The sequence below is a fragment of the Rhineura floridana genome, chromosome 22, assembly GCF_030035675.1.
Source record: "Rhineura floridana isolate rRhiFlo1 chromosome 22, rRhiFlo1.hap2, whole genome shotgun sequence".
NCBI lineage: Eukaryota > Metazoa > Chordata > Lepidosauria > Squamata > Rhineuridae > Rhineura > Rhineura floridana.
Genome location: NC_084501.1, coordinates 17,505,098 through 17,531,135, shown reverse-complemented (window position 1 = coordinate 17,531,135; position 26,038 = coordinate 17,505,098). Strand labels below are relative to the sequence as shown.

At 49.1% G+C, this 26,038-nt stretch overlaps 1 protein-coding gene across 9 annotated transcripts in view; it reads left to right on the top strand.

Moving 5' to 3' along the window:
* Nucleotides 1-26,038, top strand: part of ADAR (adenosine deaminase RNA specific) — a 43,771-nt gene continuing 17,733 nt past the window's right edge. The window contains exons 1-4 of one of the 9 annotated variants that reach the window (XM_061605556.1): nucleotides 1-185; nucleotides 18,640-20,275; nucleotides 24,527-24,719; nucleotides 25,097-25,260. In XM_061605556.1, coding sequence (XP_061461540.1) covers nucleotides 18,738-20,275; nucleotides 24,527-24,719; nucleotides 25,097-25,260 — 1,895 coding nt within the window. In that variant the 5' untranslated portion in view covers nucleotides 1-185; nucleotides 18,640-18,737. Of the gene's footprint in view, nucleotides 186-310; nucleotides 446-5,848; nucleotides 5,892-5,938; nucleotides 5,985-16,572; nucleotides 16,887-18,639; nucleotides 20,276-24,526; nucleotides 24,720-25,096; nucleotides 25,261-26,038 lie in introns of those variants that run through there. The other 8 variants (XM_061605562.1, XM_061605561.1, XM_061605559.1 and 5 more) reach the window with 8 other exon arrangements.

Genomic DNA, 26,038 nt, shown 5'->3' with positions numbered 1-26,038 from the left:
ACAGCATCACTATGCGCCCGGCACGGCGGCGCTGAGGAGAAAAAAGAGAAAGCGGGCTCCTGAGAGGGAGGGAGTCACGGGCCGATAATCGCCTGTAGGGCGGACAAGCTCCGGACCGGAAGCGACGAAGCGGGTAAGGAGGCCCCGGAGAAGCCGCCGGTTGACGAAAGAGGAGGAGAGAAACGGTGAGGAAAAAAAAAGAAAGAGAAAAGCGGGGGACGCCGAGCGGGAAAGAGGCGCGTTGACTGTGCGCGTGCGCGTTGCCTTGCGGGAAGGGAAAGCGACCGCTGCTGGCCTGCGGGGCGCATGCGCGGCGGAGCGAGCTCGCTTTCCCCAGGCGAGCCGTGCGCCGCTGTTTTGCTTGGTGGGCTCGGCGCTGTTTTGGTTCGCGCATGCGCGCCACCCGCAGCCCGGTGTTCTCTGCGTCTAAGCGACGATGCTCTCAGTAAGCGAAAGGGGCGGGGAAGGGCGCGGCTTGCGTTGCCCGATAGGAGGGGGCGAGAAGGAGGGATGGGCTGATGGTATCTCATTACTGTGTCTTGTTTGCTGCTCTTTCTCTCTCGTACGTCCTTCCTTATGCCTTCGGCCTTGCAGAGAAACCGAGGCAGCAGTCTTGCCTTCAGGCTTACCGTGAACTCATTGGCCCTTGCTTCTGGGTAGACATGTATAGAATTGCGCCGTTGGGCAGCAGTCGTGTGTTGGCTTGCCTGAATTCAGCGTGGCTTGCTTCTGAGCGCTCTTGCGCTCAGGCCTGTGCGTTTCCCATTGGGGTCTCTGGTTGGCCAGGGTGAGAAGGTCTTAGGAGTGGACGCGCAGAGGAATACACTGTTAAGAGCAGGGCTGTCTCTCTCCCATCTTATATCAGCTGTGCTGTGGATAGATGGAGCTGCTGCAGATAACGGGGAGGGAGGGTGAAGTGGGTATCCCCAACTCTGGTTGAAAAAAGAAAGTTTAGTTACTGTAAACCGTCCAGAGAGCTTCGGCTATGGGGCGGTATATATATATATATATATATATATATATATATATATATATATATATATATATATATATAAATAAATAAACAAACAAACAAACAAACAAACAAACAAACAAACAAACAAACAAACAGCCTAGTTTAAAACCTGGGGCAAAAAAGCTGAAGAAGTTTTAACCAGTGTTCCTCTTCCTCGTTCTCATCTAGTCTGGAAATACAGGCTATTAGGCTGCAATTATAACCCTACTTAGCTGAGTGCAAGCCCCATTGAATTAAATAGAACTTACTCCTAAGCAGATGTGGTTACGATTGTATTGTTAAGTTTGTTGTTGTTATGTGCCTTCACGTTGACTATGACTTATGGCGACCCTATGAATCAGCGACCTCCAATAGCATCTGTCGAGAACCACCCTGTTCAGAGCTTGTAAGTTCAGGTCTGTGGCTTCCTTTATGGAATCAACCCATCTCTTGTTTGGCCTTCCTCTTTTTCTACTCCCTTCTGTTTTTCCCAGCATGATTGTCTTTTCTAGTGAATCCTGTCTTCTCATTATGTGTCCAGAGTATGATAACCTCAGTTTCATAATTTTAGCTTCCAGTGATAGTTTTGGTTTAGTATGGATGTGAAAGCTGTACAGTGAAAAAGGCAGATAAGAAAAAAATCAACTCATTTGAAATGTGGTGTTGGAGGAGAGCTTTGTGGATACCATGGACTGCAAAAAAGACAAATAATTGGGTCTTAGAACAAATTAAACTCAGTCCCCTCTCTTCTAGCCAGAAGCAGTGTTTCCCTGTTGGCTGTGGAGGAAGAGATTTTCTTTTCTCTGTGGCTAGTATAGAAACCAGGAAGGCTGGTGGAGGAGGAATGGAGTGATTCACATCTGCTTTGCCAGCACACTCACTTGCCTGTATGGAATTCCTGGTTGCCTACTGCTGTACTTCTGTATCAAAGCAGGTGGGGGGGAACCTTTGGTCCTCTGGATGTTGCTAAACTGAAACTCCCAATCATCCCTAGCCATTGGCCATGCTAGCTGGAACTGATGGGAGTTGTAGTTTCACAACATCTGGAAAGCTAAAAGTTTCGTCACACTTGTATTAAAGAGATGGATGTGGTCACTAGAAGATCCTGTTTTTAGTAAGGATTTGTTGCCCTTAAGTTTGCTTAACATCAGGGCCCACATGCTTAACTGCAGTTAAATCGAGAGGGATGATCTTGATCCTGAAGGGAGACAAAATGCATCATCATCATCATCATTATTGCCTTCTGTGTACACCCTAAGGGGATGCACAAAATATAATAAAAAACAGCAATAAAAAGTGCAAAAAAAGGTGAATTTAAAAGCATTACCAAATGGACACCCATGGCAGTGACCCATTCATCAACTGGGAAAGCTTGTCAGAGCAAACATGCTTTCATTTGTTTCTGGAAAGTGCAGATTTGTAATGTACGTTGTATATTGACAGGGATGCTGTTCCATCGTAGGGGGGCAGCCAACTGAAAGCCCTGCTCTGAGATACTCTGGAGCAGGCTTCCGATATCTTTGGAACTTGGAGGAGAAGCACACTTGTGATCTGTGAAACACTCTTTAAGAGTAGTGAGGATGAGTTCTGTAATCCCCCCTTCCCTTGGGGCATTGATGGGGCTCATTCGAACTCTCCAACAGTTCTAATATAGGCAACGTCTCCCATATTTCTATGAGAGGACAGACTGCGGTACTGGCTGTAGAATTCAGCTTTGTGACCTTCTGAACTTTCGTTTAAAGTTAACTAAGTTTTCAATCCTTTTGGCTGTCAAGATATGAATGAAAGTGTGTGCATGGTACCTGGCGAAGTCTCAGATACCAACACAATGCTGATTAAGATTTCAGTTATCAGCTTTCCCCTTTTATGACTAGTAAAAGCAGCCCACAAAAGTTATTATCCTGTAAAAATGTTTAGTGACCTCTTGGGACTGGCAGAAGAGTGGCAGCGAGCTCCATCCCTCTTGCAGCAGCCCAATAGATTTTTATGCTAGGTGTGGAGAAAGTGGGCTTGGTCTCTGGCAGACCATTTGGGTTGCACCCACACCATACATTTAAAGCACTCTTATACTTTAACATGGTTTCCCCTAAGGAACTGTAGTTTGTTGAGGGTGCTGTGAATTGTAGCTCTGCGAGGGTCTCCTCTCAGCACCCTTAACAAGCTACAGTTCTCATAATTCTTTTGGGGAAGGCATGGCTGTGAAAGTGGTGCAAGACTGCTTTAAACCTAGGGTGCAGATGTGGTGTTGAACACTCTGTCCTTCCTCTGTGGGTGCACCTGCTTGCATGGAATTCCTTATTGTCTGTGGCTGCCAGGCTAGTGTTTAAATGCAAGGCTGAACAAACCACAGCAAGTTTTGCAAAACAAAAGAGTTGCGCAAACATGATCCTATACCTATGAACCTGCACTGCACTGATGGGAGTTGTAGTTCAAGGTGTCTGGAAGGCACCAGGTTGGAGAAGGTTGCTGTAAAAGAACTTTTTGCTTTTGCCTCACCACAGGTAGGCCAGCAGGTAGTTGTTTATAGGCGCTGCTTATGTCTACAATGTATGTAATGGGATACAGTGTTGCTTCTGTTTGTTGTCACAATTCCTGAGGGATTTTTTTTAAAAATTGTGGCTGTTTTTCATATAGCACCAGCTATGTATATACAGGTCTGTTCAGAGTGACATAAGTAAGTCACAGTGAGAATGGGTAGCTTTTCATTCTACACATACTTAATTTATGAAATTTGGTGCCAAAAGAATATGGTCATCGTGGCACTGGCATAGATGGCTTGAAAAATGGATGAGACTAACGTGAGGTCTACCCATATCTTGGTGATTAAATTAAATGGAACCTCAAGATTCAGAGGCAGTTTACCTCTTATGACGTGATGCTGGGGATACGCAACAGGAGAGAGGCATTGTTTTCATTCCCTCTTTGTGTCTTTCTCTGTGGATCTCCAAATGTAGTTCAGCCTTTAACTGCTGTGCTGGTTCTCTGCTACCCTAGGTGTAGGAAGCCTTGTGTGCGCATGTGTGTGTAAGAGAGATGAAATCTGGAGGTGGGAGACTCCCTTGCATGGGCTTTTGGCCATTAAGGCCCTGCTTACAGGCTTCCTGAATGCATCAGATTGGCCGCACGTGGGGAATGGATTGTTGACCAAGATGGATCTTTAGTTTAATCTAGCAGGGCCCCTCTGATGTTCTTAGAGGAATTCGTGGAAGCTGCTCCCTTCTGTTCTGATGAGCCCGCTCTCTGGGCTCCTTGGTCAAACTGCAGGTGTGAGCAGGATTCGCCCCAAGTGCAGACTGGAGGATTGGCTCACCAGGTCTCCCCACTTGGAAGAGGAAGAGTTTAAACGTTCCTGATTTAAATTTAAAGCCCAGGACTGTAAATACATTGGGTTGTATACAACTAAGTCATACTTGGAGTAGACCCATTGAAATCAGTGGACATAGCTAAAATCTCAGTGGGTCTGCTCTGAATATGAGTTGAATACAACCTATTTAAACTAAGATTTAAACACACACACCAGGAACTCCAGTTTTCGATGAGATTATGCACAGCGTGCATTTAAAGGCACATTATTCCCCCCGCTCCCCAAGAATCCTGGGAACTGACATTTGTTAAAGGTGCTGGGAATTGTAGCTCTGCGAGGGGTAAACCGCATTTCCCAGGATTCCTTTTTTGGGGGTCGGTGGGTGGGTGAATAATGTACTTTAAATATATGGTGTGAACCCAGCTAGATTTCAAGGTCAAGCTTGCGGGGGCCCTATGCTCGCAGAGAGGGTTGAAACTGGACAGTTCTGCAGCCACCTATCAGAACAGCTTTGAAGACGCACCCCCTATTTTTAGGGGGGAAAGCCCGCGACAGACCTGTCTCTCCCCCTCCTGTTTCATCGTGCCCCACCGGCTCTCAAAGCTCCTGTGGCATCGTTCATCTTCACCTGGTGTGTTTAATAGGGAAGGATTATATACAGCAGACCTTGCCGGCTGGTGTTTTATTTCATGACGGCCAGCAGCTTTAGACATGCCTGGTGCCGCTCTGCGGAAGTCCTCCCTCCTCCTTTTCCCAAAAAAAGACGATTCTTCTCTCCCCGAGGGGTAGGAGGCCAGTTTGCTTGGGACAGGCTGCGCCCCCCACCCCCACCGGCTAGGCAGGCCCCTCGGAACCTCCTCCTATGCGCGGGGGAATTCGAACAGCGGCGAAGGAAGGGTCAGCTCTCCACCGGCTTCACAGCCCCTGGTCCCGGAGGCTTCCTTGGGGGACTAGAGAGGCGGCTGAGCTACTGTCGCCGCTGCTCCTCCTCCCCTTCTCACCCGCAGTAGCCCTTCGTCACCTCCCCTACAGGCTTAGGATGCCTCCAGGGCTGGAAAATGCAAGTGTCGCCTCGGAGAGCGTGGAGCTCATGGCCAGCCAAGCTAGCTCCCCGTCCGATGCCCTTCAGGCCCAAGGCAGGGCCGCTTCTCAACCCCAACGGGGAGGAGGGCTTCCCCGTCCTCCTCGGTTGGCTCAAAGCCCTAGATGCCCACCTCCCCTCCGGAGGGGGAACTTCTATTCGCGTAGCAGCCGCCGCCGCGGTAGGTCCCGGTCCAGGCGCTCCTGGAGGCGAAGATGCTGCTGCTTCAGGTCGATATCTGGTTCCCGGGGCCCTCCTTCCAGAGCTAGAGGTTCACCCGGCGCGTCCCCCTCCGCGTGGGGTAAATTGGAAGAGAGGAGGAGGGACGAGATTTCTCTGCCCTCTCCAAAGATGGCGGGCCCGGCTTCCTCCCCCCCCGATGTCGCCATCTGCCCTTTTTCCTTATCACGTGCTCCGTTCGGGCGTCATCACTCCTTGCCGGCGCTCCTCCCGCACAATAGAGGCGGCTTTTGTCGACGGCGCCCACAGGGTAGTTTGTGGGGGGAGGTAAGGTAAGGCAAGGCCACGCTGCGGTCGGAGGGTGATTGGGGCACGGATGGGTGTGCGTGCGTCCAAAAAGAGGCTTGCTTTCCACCGGGTTTCCAGTACGTGCAAGACAAGGGCCGCACAAGCCCTCCCCCTTTCCCCGTTTTATCTAGGCCTGGGACTACTGCAGCGTCCCTCCGAACAAATGCACCAACAAATTCCACTCAGCCTGCCCATCTCCTGTGGAATTGGATGCTACGGGATGCGGGGAGGCGGCCCGTGTGGTTTCAAGCCCGATCCTGTGCGTGTTTAACTCTACTGAGTTTAATGGGGTTTCCTCCCGCGTGAGAGAGGACATAGGCCTTAGATGGCTTCAAACGGGAGATGGGCACGTTCAGAGGGGGAGAGGTCCGCCTGTGATGAGCAGAATGGAACCTCCAGGTTGGGAAGCAGTCTATATCTCTGAATACCAATTGGTAGAAGACGGAGCAAACGCCCCTCCCCCAAAACCAGGAGGGTTGTTTTCATGCCTTGCAGAAAGCTTCTTAGAAGCATCTAATCCACCCTTGTTGGAAAAGGAATGCCGTACTAGGTAGATCTGATCCAGCAGGGCTGTTCTTGGCTTCTCCCCCTTGTCTCTCACCTTTGCCCATACAGTAACATCTCTCCATTCCCTGGCACTATCCATCTCAGTCCTATGTCACCCATAACCACGGTTTCTCTCTGTACTTAATGTTGCTAAAAATCTTCAGTGGCTCCTCCTATTTAACACCTGACTGCTGACAATAGAAAATCTGTTTGGAGTAGAAGAAGACCAGCTGCTCAGTGGGATTTCCTGAGTGAGAAACCAGAGTTGCTCCTTAACTGAGCAATGGATGTGTGGCAGATAGGAGCTGTCTGTGGTTCTAGAAAGACACTGTTCAAGGTCTGCGGATGGGCTGGAAGTCTCAATTTGTGGAGCTGGAGTGACTTTAAGACCTATCCCCCTCCCAGTTATCCCTGGACAGAATCTTTCCCTTGTCCTGCTCTGTCACAAAAAGCATGCATTAAATCATGCAGTCTGAACAAGGCAGCAACCCATGAAAGAGCATGGTTTGCTTTAGCAGCTGACAAAATCAGTTCTAGTTTGGGAAAGGAATGTAGCCTTTGTTGGAGAGTTAGTGTGGCCCAGCAGTGAAGAGGCTGAGCTGTGAACCAGTCCCCTGTTCAAATATTGTCTCAGTATGTTGTGAGAGGGTGGCTTTAGGCTTGGCATACATCCTGCATACTCACAAGAGGAGGAGAGCCATCCTGGCACACCTTATGGGGTTGTTTGTGAGCATTGTGGTGAAATGCTTTTTTGAAATGTTCAAAAAGCTCTATATAAATGCTACATTCTAGTTATTTTTCTTAGGAGCCTTGCTGTAGTGGATTCTGTTCTTTTGCATCACTGGTGGCTGTGTGGTGTGTGTCTTCTTACTGGAGCTACCTTAATTATGTACCTTGATTTTGTTCATGTTTGTGCTCCAAATAGTAATCTGAAGTGGTAAAGTGCATGCAAAAAAGTGTGGGTTCTATCCAAGTGCTAGTCCTGTTCAGAGTAGACCCACTGAAGTGAGTGAACATGAATAACTTGAGTTCATTAATTTCAGCAGGTCTTCTCTGAGTCTAGCTCATCTGGATACAACCCACAGTCTCCTGTGCTCGCTTTAATCCTCTGCATGGTGCATTTGCTATAGTCTGATCCAGGTAGTGTTACTCTCTCATTACCTCCCCCCTCCCCGGCTGTCTACCATCAAGTGCCTGTGAGAAGGATCCTGATGAATCTCTTTATATCTTGATTATAGTTTTGTGGATTTTTAAAAAATGTTACTTGTAAACCATCTTGGAAAGATTTGTTTCATGAAAGGTGGGATGTAAATAATTGTTGTAGTAATAACAGTCGGACTCCTGAGCATTTTCTAGCAGGGCTGTGGAGTCGGAGTCAGAAGCAATTTTGGGTGGAGTCAGAGTCGGTAGAAATGTACCGACTCCGGCTTCAAAATAAAATTAATATTTTAATATTGATATTAATATTAATAAATATACCATTTATGAAGGAGTCGGAGTCAGACAGTAGAAAAACAGAGGAGTTGGAGTCGAAGGTTTGATGTACTGACTCCACAGCCCTGTTTTCTAGCCTTAGCAAGAGAGAAGACTATAGCTCAGTAGCAGAGCATCTGCTTTGAAGAAGGTCCTAGGTTCTATCTCCGGGTAGCTCTGGGACTATCCCCTGCCTGAAATCCTAGAGAGCCACCAACCAGTCAGCATAGAGAATCCTGAGCTGGATGGCCCAGTGGTCTGACTCTGTATAAGGCAGCTTCCTTTGTTCCTGTCTTTCCTGGTGCTGTAAATCTGGGATGGAGAACTCTTTTCAGCCTCAGAACCTTCCGGTGGCTGCATACCAGTGGTGGGTAGGAGCCAGATGCAGAAAGTGGATGGAGCAAGTTGTGACTCTTACCTTTTTTTTCTGCTTCCACCTCTCCAATGTGTGTTCCTCTTTTAATGGCTTCTTGTGCTGCAGAAAATATTGTTGCGCGCACCCCAGACTCTGGGGCTCCAGCACTTACCTGGGGTTCGGTTTCTTTGGAATGAAGGTCAGCAGAGACTGTGGTGTCTTCAGGATGTATGGTTTTATTAACGCATATGTGCAGCCTGAGTGTAAGATGGAAGGGGATCTCAGCATTAAACACTCCAACAGATCTTGCTTCCCCTTTAGGTTTCTAGGGGACTCCCCAAAGCCATAGCTTGGGATTCAGTGTAGGGAGCAGCCAAGCCTCTTTCGTCTTCCAGCTCCAGACAAAACTAAAAACACAAGGACTACCTCCTGTTCCTAGGATGAGGTGGCCTCCAGCCAGGCTAGGGTGAAAGGCCTCCAGACCAACCCCCCCATCCCGTAACATTATTTAGCTGAGTTTCTCTGGTTAATAAGTGCACATGTGCAATGCTTGTCTTCTTACTCTTTGGGGTAGTGCTTTTGTAAGAGCAAAATGAAGCTGTAGCTGGCACTGTGGTTATATCCTGATGTGCCCAAAGCACAGTATTTAATGTATTTTATTCGGACACCCAATTGCTATCGCTGTCTGAATGTAGAGCAAGAGGCATAAAAAAGAAAAAAAGGGCAGGAAAAAACACAAAGACCAACAGCACCAAACAATTACAAAATTACAATTACTGGAAAGCTGCTGAGGATCTTGGTGGAGGACCACTTTGCGATTTTTCTGCCTGTTGTAGCAATTGTAACACACCGTGCTAGATGCTGTATTATTCTTCATCGTCTTTTCATTGCTTCTTTTATTTATTTTTATGTATTTGCGTCCTCTCAATCTTTCTTTCTGACTCCGAATGCCTCCCTGCTGCTCATGGTCTTTCCGGTCCATCTTGCTCACCTTGCAACCGGACCGCCAGGTTCTCTAGAACGATGGAGCAGCTGCTGGCTGTTCATAACTGCTGCTCCTTCCATTCTTCACAGACATGCCACGGACTACTTGAGTGAAGCAGTGGTCTGTGGACCACAGTTTGGGAACCCCCACACTAGCACGCTGTTGATTGATGGCAACCTTTTTCGACCCAACGCCCCTTTGCAAAATCTTTTTGTGCCCAACACTGCCCTCAGATTAAGTATATGCCAATGCTTCCTATTCTTCCCTTAAAATATTAATGCATAAAAGGTATTTTCAGTTATTATTACTGATCATTTTTATCATGCCTTTTTATTGCAAACATAAGCAAAAACTAATTAAGTCCACACAGTATGAACCAATAGAATACACTGTGTTACTTAACAACAAACTCATTCAGTTTACCGGCATTGTTTCGTTAAACAAGTTCATTTAAACATCACAGAAACAACGGGTAGCGAGTGTGTCCCATTCCTGAAGAAAACCAGTGAATAACTGACTATCTGCATCACCCGTTGGCACACGGCACTCATCCGTTGGAAGAATGCACCCTCCACCAATACACCCAGCTTATCAAACACTCTCTCGTGATTGGTTCCAACATCCCTCAAGACAGCATCGGAACATTACCTAGTGCCGGGGCGTGGCTAATATCCCCATTCCTTGATATGACACTGGCCGCTATTCAGAATTTATTTACTAAAGAGTACACACTATTTATAGTGTTATTTCCATGAATTGAGACTATTAAATACATTCTAACTGGGGACAAAACAGTTTAAAAATTAATGATTTGTGTATTAAATAAAATTAAACTTAAATGCTTCAACCGTCGCATCAGACCGCCAAATGTCAACGCCCCCCTAATGAACCCAAATGCCCCCCTAAAGTTTGTAGTCATGCCAACGCCCCCCTGAAAGGCTGTAGCCCCCCAGGGGGCGCTACCGCCCATGTTGGGAATCGTGATAACCCATGGTTTATGGCTTGCTGCAAGGATGGGGAACCTGTGGCCCTCCTGATGTTACTGGACTGCAACTCTCATCATCCCCTGACCATTTGCCATGTGCCTGGGGCAGATGGGAATTGGAATCTAACAAAATCTGGAGGGCTGCAGCTTCCCAGCCCCTGTTTTACTGTGGTGTGCAAATGGGGCCCTTGTTGCAGTGAATTCCACACGCCTGAGAGCTGAACTGAAAAGGCAGATGAACCCCAAACTCCTCCTGTTGTTAAACAGCTGCCATAAGTGCTGATCCTCTTGTTTTTTCTGGGTCATCTATATCCTCTCTGTTTTTGAACTAAAGCGTTAATGTGTGTTTGCTGTTCGGTTTCTCAATATGTGTTGTACATAAATAAGAGGTTGCCTTGCTGTGTGTAACACAGGTGTGTGTTGCTACGGTTGAGAATAGCTGCACTGAGTGGGAGGAGATGAGCTGAAGCTTCTCACCAACTTACATTCTTGGTCTGTGGAACTTCCACCCAAATAGTAGTTGCCAGTAAGCGCTGATCCAGGTTAAATAACGGACTAGGCGGATTTCCTGGAAGGCTTGAGATATCGTGGAAGGTACTTGATACATCCATATAGTAAAAGCTGCTCCTACTATCTTTAAACATCCACAGACTGGGAGAGCCAGAACTGTCACACTGCAGGTCAGCCTGCTGCTGCTTGGCATCGGCCGCATGCTTTCGTCTACGATCCTCAGCTGGGGCTGATGGGGATTGTAGCCCGAAGCATCAGGCTGGAGGAAGACTGCTGTTTCAAGGCAGGCTTGCAAACACGACCCCCACATTTGACCACCTGTGGTAAGTAATCATCTCTCCCCCCCCAAGATAACCAAATGAGACTGCATTGAAAAGAGAGTTGAACATGGTTATGTAGCTGCCTGTATACTGAATGAGACCATTGGTATCTCCCTCTCATGGCAGTTGCTCTCAGCAAGGACTCTGCTACCCATGATCTTTTTTTAACTGGAGATCCTGGAGACTGAACCTGTAACCCTCTGGATGTAAGCAAGCACTTTACCACTGAGCTGTTAGCCTTTGAGGTGTTTCTTTTCGGGTTGTTGTACCAATAATAGCTTATTGGTAGGCCAGCTAGTGTGTGTGTGTGTGTGTGTGTGTGTGTGTGTGTGTTTGCATGGCTGGTTTAAATTTGCCCAAAACCTCTGGAGTTTTGCTGCTGCCAACGGGTACTAAATGTTGCAGAGTGCCTCTTATCAGGATATGCTGGCTTTGAAAGTTTTTGGGACTCTGTGCATGTCTCTTTAGCAAATGTCAGCCCTGCCTTAGGGAGAACTTCTGCATTTAAGAATCGAAAGACTGATATTTTTAAAAACGCATAGTCACAATAACGGAGGAAATGGGGTATGTGTGAACTGGTGACTTGGCCACTACAAGAGATGTTGTTGGTTCCGGATAATTGAAATATGTTTGGCAGTGCTAAGAATATTGGGCATGCACCTTCCCTCTGGGATAAAGTTACCTCCCTTGAACTTATTGCAAGGCACAGGGTGTGAGCTGCCTCTGGGATGAAATTTCACCTCCCCGGCTCAAGTGATCGGGCAGTTTGAACAGGGCCAAAGAGGCTGCTCTCGGAGTGCCAGGTTAGGCAGGTGAGATGAACCTGTGGCTGGCAGGTTTCTGTGGTGGTGGTGGTTAGGTTGCCTTGGACAGAGGGCAGAAGCAAACTGGGAATCTAAATTCCCCCCCCCTTTTGTAACTTAATTTCTTACCATCACCACCCATTTTACCCTGAGAATTCGAGCAGGAACTTGACATGCACACAATATGCTTAGATCTTCTTTTGTAGTGTCACAGCCATGAGAGGTGAACCTGCTGGCTAAACCCAGAAGATGATGATTAACCCAGAATTTTAAAAATATTAATAACCTAGGTTTATGATGATGATGATAGAATTTATATGTCACCTTCCATTCCAAGAAGAAATACCAACACGATTCACCAACAACTAAAAGCCAACAGCAAAATAACAAGAATGAAAATGATAAAAATACAGTTAATCATAATTAGAATACAGAGAAACTACATTAAAACATCCATATTTATAATAAATTAGCCCATTAAAGCAGCATAACAATTCAAACAACATTCAAAGCAGACGATCAGGGAAATGATTGTTTAAACAGGTGTGTGTCTTCAAGAGCTAGCATACTGATGGGGCCCTCCTGTATTTCTCCAGGAAGAGCACTCCACAACACTGGTGCCACCACTAAAAAAGCTCTGTCTCCGTGTTACCACAAGCTGATAATCATTAGGTTGTGGCAAAACTGGGTTCCATTTATTGAACTTAACTGTGGAGGGAAGACAGTCTTTTGAGTTACCAGGTCCAGAGTTTTTTAAGTTCTGTCCTTGCTCCCTTTCGGTACCCAGACGTCATGTTCTCTCCACAGCACCCCGTTTGCTTTTGGGGTGTGCATTTTGCCATCTGCTTTCAAGCTGGTAATTCAGGCGAGGAGTCCAGAGTAGCAGTTTTCCTGAATCTAACTCGGGTAGCCAATGTGGTGCCCTTCAGATATTGCTGGGCTACCGCTGCCCATCATCTCTGTCCTTTGGCCACGCTAGCTGGGGCTGATGGGAGTTGTAGTCCAACACCATCTGGGGCTGCTTCTAATCTAACCTGTGTATTGTGAGGCTGCTGTATTTTTTTTTAACTGTGTTAATGGGCAGAGAGGGTTGCTGGGGCTTGAATCTTAACCATGGTGAAATGAGGAGGGGGCTTGAGGCTCCTGATCCACGGCTGCATGGTGGCTGCTGTTCCACAATTTTTATGGCTGTGTGTGTTTGGTTTTTAAAAAAATGTAATTAATTGTGTTTAACTGTTTGTAAGCCACTTTGCAGACTTCTGTTGATGGAAGGGCAAAATGTGGGCATGTTTAGCCTGGAGAAGAGAAGACTGAGAGGAGATATGATAGCACTCTTCAAGTACACGAAAGGTTGCCACACAGAGGAGGGCCAGGATCTCTTCTTGATCGTCCCAGAGTGCAGGACACGGAATAATGGGCTCAAGTTGCAGGAAGCCAGATTTAGGCTGAACACCAAGAAAACTTCCTAACTGTTAGAGCAATACGACAATAGAGCCAATGACCTATGGAGGTGGTGGGCTCTCCGACACTGGAGGCATTCAAGAGGCAGCTGGACAGCCATCTGTCGGGAATGCTTTGGTTTGGATTCCTGCCTTGAGCAGGGGGTTGGACTTGATGGCCTTATAGGCCCCTTGCAACTCTACTATTCTATGAATGTTTTAAATAAATCCCACATTCATATAACAATATAGGAGCATAGGCAGCTGCCTCGCACCATGTCAGAACGTTGATCCCTCTAGTTCAGGATTGTTGACACTGACTGCAGCAGCTCCCCAGAGTTCTTGAAGTGAGGGGCAGAGCAGAAGTCTGAGCACCCTTTCCCCCAGCATTGCTGCACATGGTATTTGATATGGGAGTAGCATCCCTCCTGAGACTCCTAGGTCACAACCACACAATACATTTAAAGCACATTCCCCTTCCCCCCCGCAAAGCATCATTGCCCAGCTCCCAGCACGCTTACAGATGACAGTTCCTAGCCACCTTTGGGGAAAGCCATGTGCTTCAAATGAATGGTGTTGATGTGACCTTAGTTTCTGAAATTGGGACCTTTGGGACCCACGATCTGAGAAAGCCGACTTAGCACGATTGATTATTCTGACATTGCCTTGGGGTGATGTTTTGGATGGCCTGTTGCCCGAGTTGGGGCTGGAGGTTTCTGTTTCTTGGCTCATGCAACAGCTGTGCAACCCTGGCCCCATGTGAGCCACCCTGCGAGCTCTTCCACGGTCACCCCTGCACGTGTCTCGTTTTGCACCTGGAGAGGAGAGCGGGTTACCGGAGCCTGTTAACCAATACCAGGGAGGAAAGGCATTCGCAACCTGCCATTGACCTGGTTTGAGATACACCTGTATCACTGAATGTGTCTTACTCGGGGTGCTAGGTGGCTTCTGGTGCCTTGGCTCTGCTGGCTGCCTGGTATACCAATATGTGTGTTAACCTAGCATGCTGGCTAGGGGCTGATAGAAGCTGTAGTCATCCGAAGGGGAGCAGGTTGGCATAAGGCTATGTGAAGAGGAGATACTTGGTAGGGGACGTGGATTGTTTTCTACTCACATTGGGTCCAGTTTTCTCTTCTGTCACATTAAGGCCACATCCACGCCATACATTTAAAGCACTATTAAACCACTTTAAACAGTCACGGCTTCTCCCAAAGAATCCTGGGAACTATCACTTGTTAAGGATGCTGAGAATTATTAGGGAGGCTGGCTATACCCCTTGCAGAGCTACAATTGCCAGAGTTCCCTGGGAAGAGGGACTGACTGTTAAACCGCTTTGGGCTGGGATCTGTTCTCGATCATCCCAGAGTGCAGGATACGGAATAATGGGCTCAACTATAGGAAGGTTTTTGACTGAACATCAGGAAAAACTTCCTAACTGTTAGAGCCATACGACAATGGAACCAATGACCTAGAGAGGTAGTGGGCTCTCCAGCACTGGAGGCCTTCAAGAGGCAGCTGGACAGCCATCTATCGGGAATGCTTTGATTTGGATTCCTGCCTTGAGCAGGGGGTTGGACTTGATGACCTTATAGGCCCCCCAACTCTACTATTCTGTGATTCTATGATTGTAGCTCTGCGAGGGGAATAGTTGCCCTATTAACAATTCTTAGTATCCTTAACAAGCTACAGTTCCCAGGGTGCTTTGGGGGAAGCCATGATAATTTAAAGTAGTAGAAGCGTGCTTTCAGCATCTGGTGCAGATGTGGCCTTAATAACAACCACCTGCCTAATATCGGCTGGATGGGGGACAGTGTTTCCAAACAGCTTATGGGACTCTTATTTTCTGAATGAAAAGCAGGGGTATGTGCCATTCCTTCCAAAAGGTTTACTTCCCCAGTGTGTAATGCTGGAGAGCTGTCCAGCCCCCAGGCATCTAGACTTGCCTGCCTCTAACGCAGGGGTGGGGAAACCTGTGGCCCTCCAGATATTGCTGGACTCCCACTCTCATCAGCTCAACCATCATAGCCCTTGGTCAGGGATGGTGGGAACTGTGGTCCAGCAACATCCGGTGGGGCCCAGGTTTCCCCATCCCTCACTTAAAGACAGGCAAGTCCAGAGGCCTGAGAGGCTGGGTAGCTCTTCATTGGAATGTGTCGAAATGACCCATTCATAGGAGGCCAGAGCACTAACTCATACAGAGATGCACTTGGCAGCCTCCTCAAGGCAGATAGCTCTCTATCTGCAATTATTGACCCCGTTGCGCCCAATGCATAAATGTATCGGAATTATTTGCCTCCAGCAGCGAATGAGAAGAGGCAACTCTAGAGCCGCAACTTGTGCGGAGGCACGCGGGGCAGCTGCCTGGGAGGTTGCATTGGTGTCGCAGGAGCCTTTTATTTCTGGCGGTTTACACAGTCCAGGACAGTCTTTTATTCAGCCAGTCGCCTGGCTGCCCTTGTCCTGTTAGGAGTAAAAAAGGAGGCGAGTTAGAAATAAAAACCAGGGAGGGGGAACTCAATAACAAGGGTAATTTAGGAATGACGGAAGTAGCTTTAAGAAGATGGGGGGGGGAATCCCAAACTGCGGGAAGCTGGTGCCTTCTTCAATGCAGCATTGGATCGGAGAGCGCTGGGCTGCTTGTGGAGGCGCCTGGCATCTCTGGATAATAGGAAGAGTAGTTAGAAGTGAAATAGGCTCTGTATACACAATACATTTTAAGCAGATTATTTCTTTCCCGCCCCCGCAAAGAATCCGGGGAACTGTAGTTTGCCCCTAACAGAGCTACAGTTCCCAGGGTCTTTCACAAACTCCTGTTCCCAGGATTCTCTGGGGGGAACTAACAGGGATTTAAATGTATGGTATGCGTGCAGCCCGATTCTCCCAAAACAAATCTTCCAACCCAGAGGCATGAGATTCTAGGAAGTGTTTTCCCCTCTACCTCGCAGCCATAGTCCCTCCCACCCATTTGTGGTGGAAAGGAACCAACAGGGTTTCCTGTAATCCCAGTAAAGGGGGGGGAGGCTTTCCCTTCCTTAAGTCTAGATAAGGCTGCAATGAGCTTGAAATAGGGGGGTGCATCATACACACATCACTATACTCCCCCCTACACCAAAAAACCCTGAAGCCTAATGGCTTTGTCTTGGCTCCACCCCTCTGCCTGTAACTAGACACTGGAACAGTGCAGAGGGAGGCCGGACCACCCAGAGAATTGAAAGTGAAACTTAACTGGGAGCCATGTTAAGCGAGAGTGACCCAACCTGCCTGCTGCGCTGTGGAGAGGAGGGAGGGAAGGAGATGGGAGGGCCCGTGTCAGTCTTGCAGAGCCCTTGCTTTGTAGTGAGCCTTTCCATCTCTCTCCTGCACCCCACCCCACCCGCCGGCCACTGGTGCCTGTGTCCTAGAGGGGCTCTTCTTTCTCCTCTCCCCTTTCCCCTCCCACCTTTAGCCCCCTTCTCTTTCTGGTGAAGGCCTTATCATCAAAGAGGTTTCCCATCTTTGCTGTTTCTTTTTGCTACTTGCTATCCATGCAATGCCTGGTTCTTGCTTCCCTGGAAGAAAAAGAGGTAAGAATATCCCATTTGCCTTCTCTTACCAGTTGGCACCTGTTGGAAGTGACTGGCCATCATCTCTCTCCAACATCCCAGCCCTAGCCTGGCCAGTTTTTGTGTTCCCTAGTAGCTTTGATGATTTAGGTAGTTAGGTTTTTTAAAAAACAGCAACAACATGGTATTCTGGAAAGGAATAGATCTCCTCTATGAGCTTCAAAACTGTTTGACAGCCTGGAGAGCTGCTGCCGGGCAGAGTAGATAACACTGAGCTATATGGAGTGGTGGCATGACTTTGTATAAGGCAGCTTCCAATGTCCCTAAATACTGGGGTGGGGGCAAAGATCAGAAGACAGTTCTTGTTTTTGCTGCGAAAAGAGTCTCCTTGTCCCTTAAAGGGTAACAAACTTCACGGCTCATATCGCTGTCAATTTGTGAGTTTTAAAATCCCACCCCCTCCCTCTGGAATAGTTTTGTACAGTTTGTTTTGAGTGTAAGGGACTTCAGAAGGAGGTTGGGGAGTTGAGGGATTTGGGGGGGGCAATGGACTGATGTCCCTGAACAGCTGTGCGTGCACACTGAAAAGGAGCCCTGTCCTTTGTCCATTGAAACTTGCACCGGATAGTTGCAAACACATTTTTCAGGGTGTGTTTTCTCTATGCAATCGTATGGGCTAGAAACTGGCTACATTAAGACCAACCCCCCCCCCAAATGTTGGCAGTAGGACTGTTTACAGGGTGGCTCCTTTTCTGTTCAGCTGTACATGCCTGCCACTGAATCGTGATCAGTCAACAGCAAGGAAGGGTCACAGGCCCCAGCTGTTCTACAAATCTAGACAAGGAGGCCCACCTTTTTTCCACTCCTGACATGCTAGGGCAGGATTTTCCCAAAGCCAAGGTCTTCCCTGCCACAGGAAGAAAGTTGAGGCACGTTGCGGAAGAACTGTTGGTGCATTTAAGCGAGTCCACTTTGTGCACTTTGCTGCCACCAACTGTGGGCAATGGCCACTTGGCTAAGATGGCTTTGAAGCAGCGGGAGGGGAGGAGAAGAGAATGCCAAATTCATGAAGGAGTAGAGGTCTATCAGTGGTTATTGGCCATGATTGCTTAAATAGAACCTCCATGTTCAGGTGCAGTATACCAGAGTCTAGAGACCAGCGGCAGGGAGAGTCTCTTTTCCCTTCCTGTGAGCTTCTAGTGATCATCTGGCTGGCCTCTGTTGGAAGCAGAATGGTGGGCTGGTCTGAATCCCCCCCCCGGGCTCCTCTTCTTTTCTCAGGTAGCTGCAGCCCTGTCCAGACTCCTGAGTGCTGCCACTTTCCATTACAAAGCCACTGTTAATCCAGCCCCAGCCATATTACCACAAAACAAACGGTTTACAGGAAAGGTGCAGGCTGGGCTTGGAGGTGGTTCAGGAAATGAACAATGCACCTACCTTGCAGTGCCACCTCACCTTCATAGCCCAAGAAAGCCCAAACCAAGCTGAAACATACCTTGAGTTGAAGCAACGCTAGCTCGTTTTGAGGGGCCATTTTCCCTGGCCCAGGCTGATTGGTTGATTTACCCCTTTGGTGCCTTCAGCCGGCCTTCTCCTTGGAAAAGGAAAGCAGATAGCTTTACCTGTGAGGAGGCAGCTGCTGAGTCTGTAAGGAGCCGCTTGTTCTTGCCTTGGGAGTCGGGGCAGAGGCTGATGGAGTTGAACCTTGTGGGCTCCACTGAGCATTGGACTAAGGTCTGAAACGTGCCTTGTTCTCTTGTTTTCTCTTTGCCAGGCCTCTGCACAGCAGCCCCTGTGAGAGCGAACCACAGCTGCCTTCTTTCATCTGGTGGGCACGTGCCCACTCCCAGCCCTGTGCCCCAGCAGTGCGCTATGAGCAGAGGTGTCGCTCAAGGCAGAGGTTCAAATCAGGCACCCCCAAAACATTGCGGCCACTCTAACCCAGCTTTCTTTAACGATCCTCTTGTCCCGCAGGGAGGCGGCCTCGAGGATTTTCGCCAGCGACAGGTCCTCTTCCTACACGGGCAGCTTGCCGAAGCTCCACTGTGGCAGCCCCAGGCGCAGCGACCCCCAGCAAGCCAGTGCTTCGGCCGAGGTCCAAAGGCCTCCTCCCCGCCCTCTCCACAGGCTGCCTGGCATAGCAGTTGGGGTGCAGCCAGAAGACCTTCCTGCAACAATAGCTGGCAAGGACAGAAGCAGCCTTTCCAGCCCCAGCCAAGGCACGGTGGCAGAAATCCGAGGAGTGGAGTTGACGGGCTCATCTCAGACATCCAGGGTCTGAGTCTCTCCGGCCAAGGCATTGAGCAGAGGCTCTTGGAGATCTTGGGGCAGCTGAAACCCGGGCAGGCTGAATCAGCTCGCTGCCTTGCCCGTAAGCTTGACGTCCAGAAGAAGGAGGTCAACCACCACCTCTACAGGCTTCAGCAGCGAGGGCGGTTGTGCAAGATAGGGGAGTCCCCTCCATTGTGGAGGTTAGCAGACAGCCCTAAGCCCCCCCAGGGAGAGGTGAGATACGAGAGCGCCACCAGCTGGAGGGACCAGTGGCAGCCACCAAGTTCTGGGATCCAAGAAGCAGAGGAGTGCTCTGCCTCTGATCCGGAGGACTATTCTGATTCCGCCGTGATGGCTGAGATCAAGGAGAAGATCTGCAACTTCTTGTTTGGTGTCACGGACTCGACGGCACACAACCTTGCCAAAAACATCGGTTTGTCCAAGGCCAGGGATGTGAACTCCACCCTGCTGACCTTGGAGAAGTTGGGGGAAGTGTACAAGGAGAACGCCAACCCCCCCAAGTGGTCCCTCACCGACAACAAACGCAAGCGGATGCAGATCAAACTAAAAGCCGATGAGGTCAGAGAAGTGGCCCCTCCGGACCCCGAGCCTCCGACTCTTTGCGTGGAGCCAGAGCTGTCCACCAGCGTGCCACCAGAGCTGTCCACCAGCGTGCCAACTCCTCCTCTTCCTTCTCCTTCGCCGCCGCCGCCACCGCCACCGCCTCCGCTGCTAGAGGGTGATGAGGAGAAAGTGGAGAATGGGCAGCAGGCGGCCGAGCCAACAGAGCAGGGCGATGCTTGTCCTCTCCGGACAGGCCCCCCTCGCAAGCGATCCAGGTACCACTGGTTTCCCAATTACGACAATTTCGAGAATGGCAAGTGGGCCACAGACGACATCCCGGAGGATCTGAATGCCATCAACAACCAGGACGAAGAGTCCCGGTGCATCATGGAGTCCCCTCTATCCCCCAGCTACGCGGCTCAGTTCGACACAGCCTTCCTGTGCACCCCCTTGGAAAAGCTAATGGCTTGCCAGAAGAAAAACCCCGTCAGCGGCTTGATCGAATACACCCAGTACACGTACCAGCATTGTGAGTTCGTCTTGCTGAAGCAGAGCGGGCCGTCGCATGAGCCACGGTAAGAGAAGGTCCCAGGCTACGGTCTGAAGGCACTTGAGGCCAGCTCCCTGCTGAAGCTAAGCAGGGTCAGGTCTGGTCAGTGCCTGGATGGGAGACCGCCTGGGAACCATCTGTAAGCCGCCTGGGTTTCTATGATGAAAAGAAAGGCGGGGTATAAATGCAATAAATAAATAAGAGAAAGAGAGAGAGATAAAAAGAGAAAGAGATACCTTCTTGGTGGGGGGTGTACTGTTTTTCTTATGGGGAGGGAGTATGTTCTTTCTTATGTGTCTTGCTTGGGTTGGGTTCTAATCCATTTGCACCAGCAAGATTGGTCACTGCAAATGTTAAATTTTCTCAAAAACGTGAGACACGAATTAGTTAAAATGCTTACGTAATTACAACTGGTCTCTCCAGCCACCAGAAAGTATATGATTTTGCAAGTCTTCCTCTCAGAGCTGCTTTAGCAAATGACTCTGTCCTGTGGTTACAGAAGCCTCTTAATCAGCAGGGAAAGAGATTTTTCTCGGCTTCTGTTAAAGAAAGGGGGAATCAATCTAGCCTTTTATCACTTTAAAATCCAGGGATCTCTTCTCTTTGATCTTTTTTTTAAAAAAAACACACATTCTTTTTCTTAAATATTAATAATGTCAAGCTGATGATATAGCAGTCTCTGCTGAATAATCTAATAATCTGCACCTGAGTCTGTCTAAATTTAGATGGCAAAGCTCCACAGATCAAGGACGCATTGTCTTTTCAAAGCTGAGGTGGTACTGTTGAAATACTGATAATTGTAATAATAGATTTCAGCCTTCAATGCTCTGGTGAAGTTGGGGGGCATAGGACAAATGAGCAGGCCTGGATGGGTGACAGTGCTGGCTCAAGAGATCCCGTTTCTGCCTGCGATATTCCCTTGTTTGGGCTTCCAAAAGAGCCACTTGTGATTTAAGAATTGGCTCCCAGTGGCCAGGCAGGGAAAGCCAGAGAGCAAGGGAGGGAAGAAGCATCTGTGAAGAGAAAGTAAAATAGAAACCAAATGTCAGCGTGGTGAATGTCTCCTTCCTCTCTCCAAATTGGAAAAGGATTGTTTGGCATGAGCTCTTAACATCATCTCCATAATTACTGCTATTACTTCTACTCTGTGTGTCAATAATAACGATTTGAGTTATTGTGCACCCTTCACCTAAGGTCCCAAGGCGAGACACTACCATTCCACATACAACCTTAAAAACAAATTACAATCACAGAAGTCGTGTGGGTCTTCAAAAATACCCATCTCGTGTGTCAAAGGGCAGGGTAAAGAGGCGTGTCGTCAGCGTATGACGAAAACTGTACAGCGGAGGTGCCAGATGCGCCTCTAGGAGGAGAGAGCTTCTGAGGGTGACGGAATCACCAAGAGGGCCCCCTCTGTCGATCTTCATGCCTGAGAGAGTCTATAGGGAAGGAGACAGCCTTTCCAATATTTGGGTTGGAGCAGGGGCTGGGAGCCTTTTCCACCCTGAGGGCCATGTTCTGTTATGGACAAGGTTCTGGGGGCCCACATGCCAGTGGCAGGCAGGGCCGAGAAGCAGAAGTGGGCTAAGAAACAAGTTCCAGCCATGCAGAAGTTGGGCGTTTCCGTCTCTGCCGCCACACACGTCTCTCTCCATCCGGGCAGGTGCACCGGTGTTACTGCAATTCAAAGGCACGTTCCATCCAGACAAAAGCACCTGGAAGAGGGCGCACAACAGGGCCAGTGAGGGGAAATCAGGTTAGCTTGAGCAGAGGGGAGGTAGCCTGGAAAGAGTCCTGAGGGCCAGACAGAGAGGCCTCCAGGGTGACATTTGGCCCCTAGGCCTGAGGTCCCCCCATCCCCACCTTCAGGGGACAGCAAATCCTCATCTGCAGCTAAATAGGGGAAAGAGACTGCTGTCTATATATTTAGCAGTCGTAAATGATATATCTTACTATAACCATAATGATCCCACCTTTCCTCCAAGGTGGCATATGTAGGTTCTTCCTTTCCATTTTATCCTCAAAACAAACAACCCTGTGAGGTAGGTTAGGTTGAAAGAAGCAGTTGACTGGTCCAAGGTCACCCTGCAAGCTTCACACCTGAGGGGAGATTTGTACCCTAGTCTTCAAGGTCCTAGTCCAACACTCTTAACCGCGACACCACACTGGCTCTCCATGTTACGCCCCATAATGTTACAATGCTAAATCCCATCTGTGACCAGATGAGTTTTGCGTTGTCTCTTCCTGGCAGTGAGCATCCTTTGCCGTGTGCAGGGAACCCGGAGCATTCTTCTTTTTCTCCCTCTGATGCGACCCTCTGAGCTTTTGGATGCATTGGGTTCTATTTTGGGGTTCTTGCTTGCCTCCTCTTTATAGCTGCCATGTTTAAAACACGCTCGCACAGCCTCTCTCGCTTCTTGCCTTTCCTAATCACCAGCAGAATCTGTGCCACCCTCTGGTATGTCGTCAGACTCACTAGACAGAAAAATTGGCCTTCTTTTCTCCCCAAGACTGGAATGAGAGCAGATTCTTCCCAAGCGTGTTAAAGTGTTTTTAGTGGTTCGAAAAAAAACAATGGAGGAACATTGTTCCATAGGAATGTTCCTATTGTGTACGTCATACAACTCCGGACTCTCCTTTTGTATCTGTGCACATCAGCCTCCAGGCTTCCTTTCGGCTATGACCCAGTTGCATCATTAGTCACAGCACTACTCATACTTGTCCGTTGTTATTCCCCAGTAGCTCGCTGAGTGCCATCTGACCTGGCAGTCTCATCTTCCAGCACTATCTCATGTTGCATCTTGGACAGGCTATTCATAGGGTTTTCATGGTAGGAGATGTTCAGAGGTGGTTTACCATTGCCTTCCTCTGAGTCTGGTGCCTCAGCTTTGACCATTTCTCCTTGGGTGACCCTGCTAGGAGTCTAGCGTCTTGGTCTAGACTCCTGACAGCATTGCTGTCAGCTTTTTTGATGCTCTCAGACCCCCTCACCACGTTAAGGTGTGCATCCTGTGAGAAGGTAGGCAGGAGGAGGGTGGGGACAAAACTAGAATGAGTTGCCTCTGCCTTTCTAATGGCTCTGGCTCTACGTATTGTTGGGCTCTCTGCCTTCTGCCCCACCAGCCCTGATGGGCACTAGCCACCATTGGCCAGGTCCTTCCTTTTCCTGTTAGTAATGCCACCACAGTTGTTTTCAAACTGGGTTCCTTGGAAGTTTTATTGGGGGGGCTTCCTCCAGTGACAAGATCCATAATGCTGGCCAAACCTCTCTGGAAGAGAAGCAGTGGCTGGCAACTTAATTTGTGGGCTGCTGCAGAAGAGTGCTGGGTGTCTTCTAAGGGTGCTATCTTGGTCCACACAGAGGGATGAGAGGCCTGGCCAGGATGCTTGAGTGTTAGCTTTAGAGTACAAGTTCCCAAACTGTGGTCCGCAACCTTCGTTCAGGTGGCCCGCCACATGTCTGCATTAGATATATTGATTTTTAATTGCAATTTTTATGGCTGCTTTTATTTCTCACACTGCATTATTCTATGGAATACAAATTGTAAATGGTAAAATACAACAGAAGGAATAAAAGAGGCAATCGAAATACAATTAAAATTCATGCAATGTTGAGCACGGAGCATTACAGTTGCTACAACAGGCAGACAAGTCATGAAGTGGTCTGCCAAGATCATCAGCAATTTTCAAGTGGTCCGTGGGAAAGAAAATTGGCGAACTGCTGTTTTAGAACATGTCCCACAATCCTTTGCACTACCCAGGAAGTGTGTTGGCAGATAAGCCAATGGGGAAAGAGTTCCCCAAAGGTGTAAGTCAGTGTTTGGGAACATGTGAGCCTCCAGATATTGTTGGACTCGAAAGCCCCAGCTAGCATGGTCAATGTTCAGGTATGATGGGAGTTGTAGTCCAGCCACATCTGGACAGTAGCTGGCCTCCCCTCCCTAATTCCTGGAGTAGGTGCTGCAACTATAGCTCCTTCCTAATAAAACACGTTTTAGAGGCAGAGAGCTTAGAGTAGAGGATCAGTGTGGTGGAGTGGTTAGTGTAGGGCTTGGGACAAAGGAGAGCCGGGTTCAAATCCCTGCTCAGCCGTGAAGCTCACTGGGTCAGTCACGCTCAGCCTACAACCTACTTCGCAGGATTGTTGCAAGGATAAATTGGGAGCCACCAGGACTGTGCACGCTGCTCTGAGCTCCTTGGAGGAAGGGTAGAATAAAAGAATGCCATAAATAATGACCCCCAGCTTCACCAATTGGTACACTGTTTGTCTGTGAAGGTTTAAATTCCAAGCTGTGATCGATGGCCGCCGGTTCCCCCCAGCGGAGGCGGGCAGCAAAAAGTTGGCCAAGCAGGAAGCCGCTGCCCACGCCATGAAGATCCTCTTGCATGAAGCCGAGCACGAAGGGGAGGATGGCATGGCGGTGGAGAAATCCTTCTATGAGGACAGTTCCCCCAGTGAATCGGAGACGGTGAGAGGCCCCGGGAGGCGGGAGCAGGAAATGAAGTGCACGCTCTCTGTCTCTCCCCCCCCTCCCCCCAAGCAGCCAGTTTAGATAGAGCTGTGTCACAGTCAAAGCAGTCTGGCTTCCTCTCCTTGTTTTTTGAACCTTCTTTTTGCGTGGATGAGAAATCTGGCACCCTTCAGGTGATGCAATGCTCATCATCCCACACCGGCGGCCACGCTGGATGGGTTCTAACAAGAGTTGGGAGTCCAGTGACTTCTGGAGGGTCCACGGGATTCCCATCTCTTGTCTTCAGCTGCTTTTGTCTGCTACGGCATCCCACCCCAGGTGGCTGGCTGGCAGGCAACCCCTACCTTCCTTATTTTCTCCCCCTGCCTCCCCAGCCTGACCAACCTGAGCCCGAGCCCGAGCCTTCGTCGACAACGCCGCAGCTGAGCCTGCTTTCTGGAAAGAACCCCGTCAGCGCCCTGATGGAGTACGCGCAGAAGTCAGGGCGTGTCTGCGAGTTCCAGCTACTCTCTCAGGATGGCCCTCCCCATGATCCCAAGTAGGTCTTGGCGGATGTTGCTTGTAAGAGTGTATGACACTCGCAACGTGGTGGGGAAAGCAGGTGGATGTGGCTTGATTGTGGATAGGTGAGAAGTCGCACGGCACCGTTCTTTTTATGTGCGTGTATGGATCTCGGAGGACACGCGCATATACCCTTGCGCACCAGTGATCATCCCTGTCAGTAAAGCTTTTCTTGCTCCCTTCCACTTGCAGTGGTCCCCTAGATAAGTTAATGGCAGCTTTTCTAGGTAATAGCAGGTGCTTTTTCCAGCTCCGTACCACTTGCAGCAGTGCCCCAAATAAAAATGGAAGACAAGCAATGGCGGGCACAATGGGGAGGAGTGCTCTGCTTCTTCTGCTCTTGGCCCCAGCTGGTGTAAATTGAGCCTGCACCCATCTGTCTGTAGCCCCCCCCTTCATTTCCATAGCAGCACTGGGGGGGGTGTTCTGTTCCCTGGCCATGCCAGAGTCCAGGCTGTTGGGTCTCGCTGTGAGAAACATTTCTCTGGCATTCTTGGAAGCCGTCTTCAAGAGGCCTAGCTAGATCCCTCTTGCAACTTTCACTGGGAGTGGCGATGGTGGACAACCCCAGGGTTGGCACTGAAGGCCACCTCCTTAGGTTGTGGGGGTAGCGCTCCCCTTCCGCGATCCTCGGCAGGGTCAACTCCCGACCCTGCCGCAGATCGCTGAGGGGGAGCTCCCAGCCCCCCACAGACCGAGTGAGCCCGCGACACCTGTCTGCTCCACCGACCTCTCCTCCCTTTCTGTGAATGTGC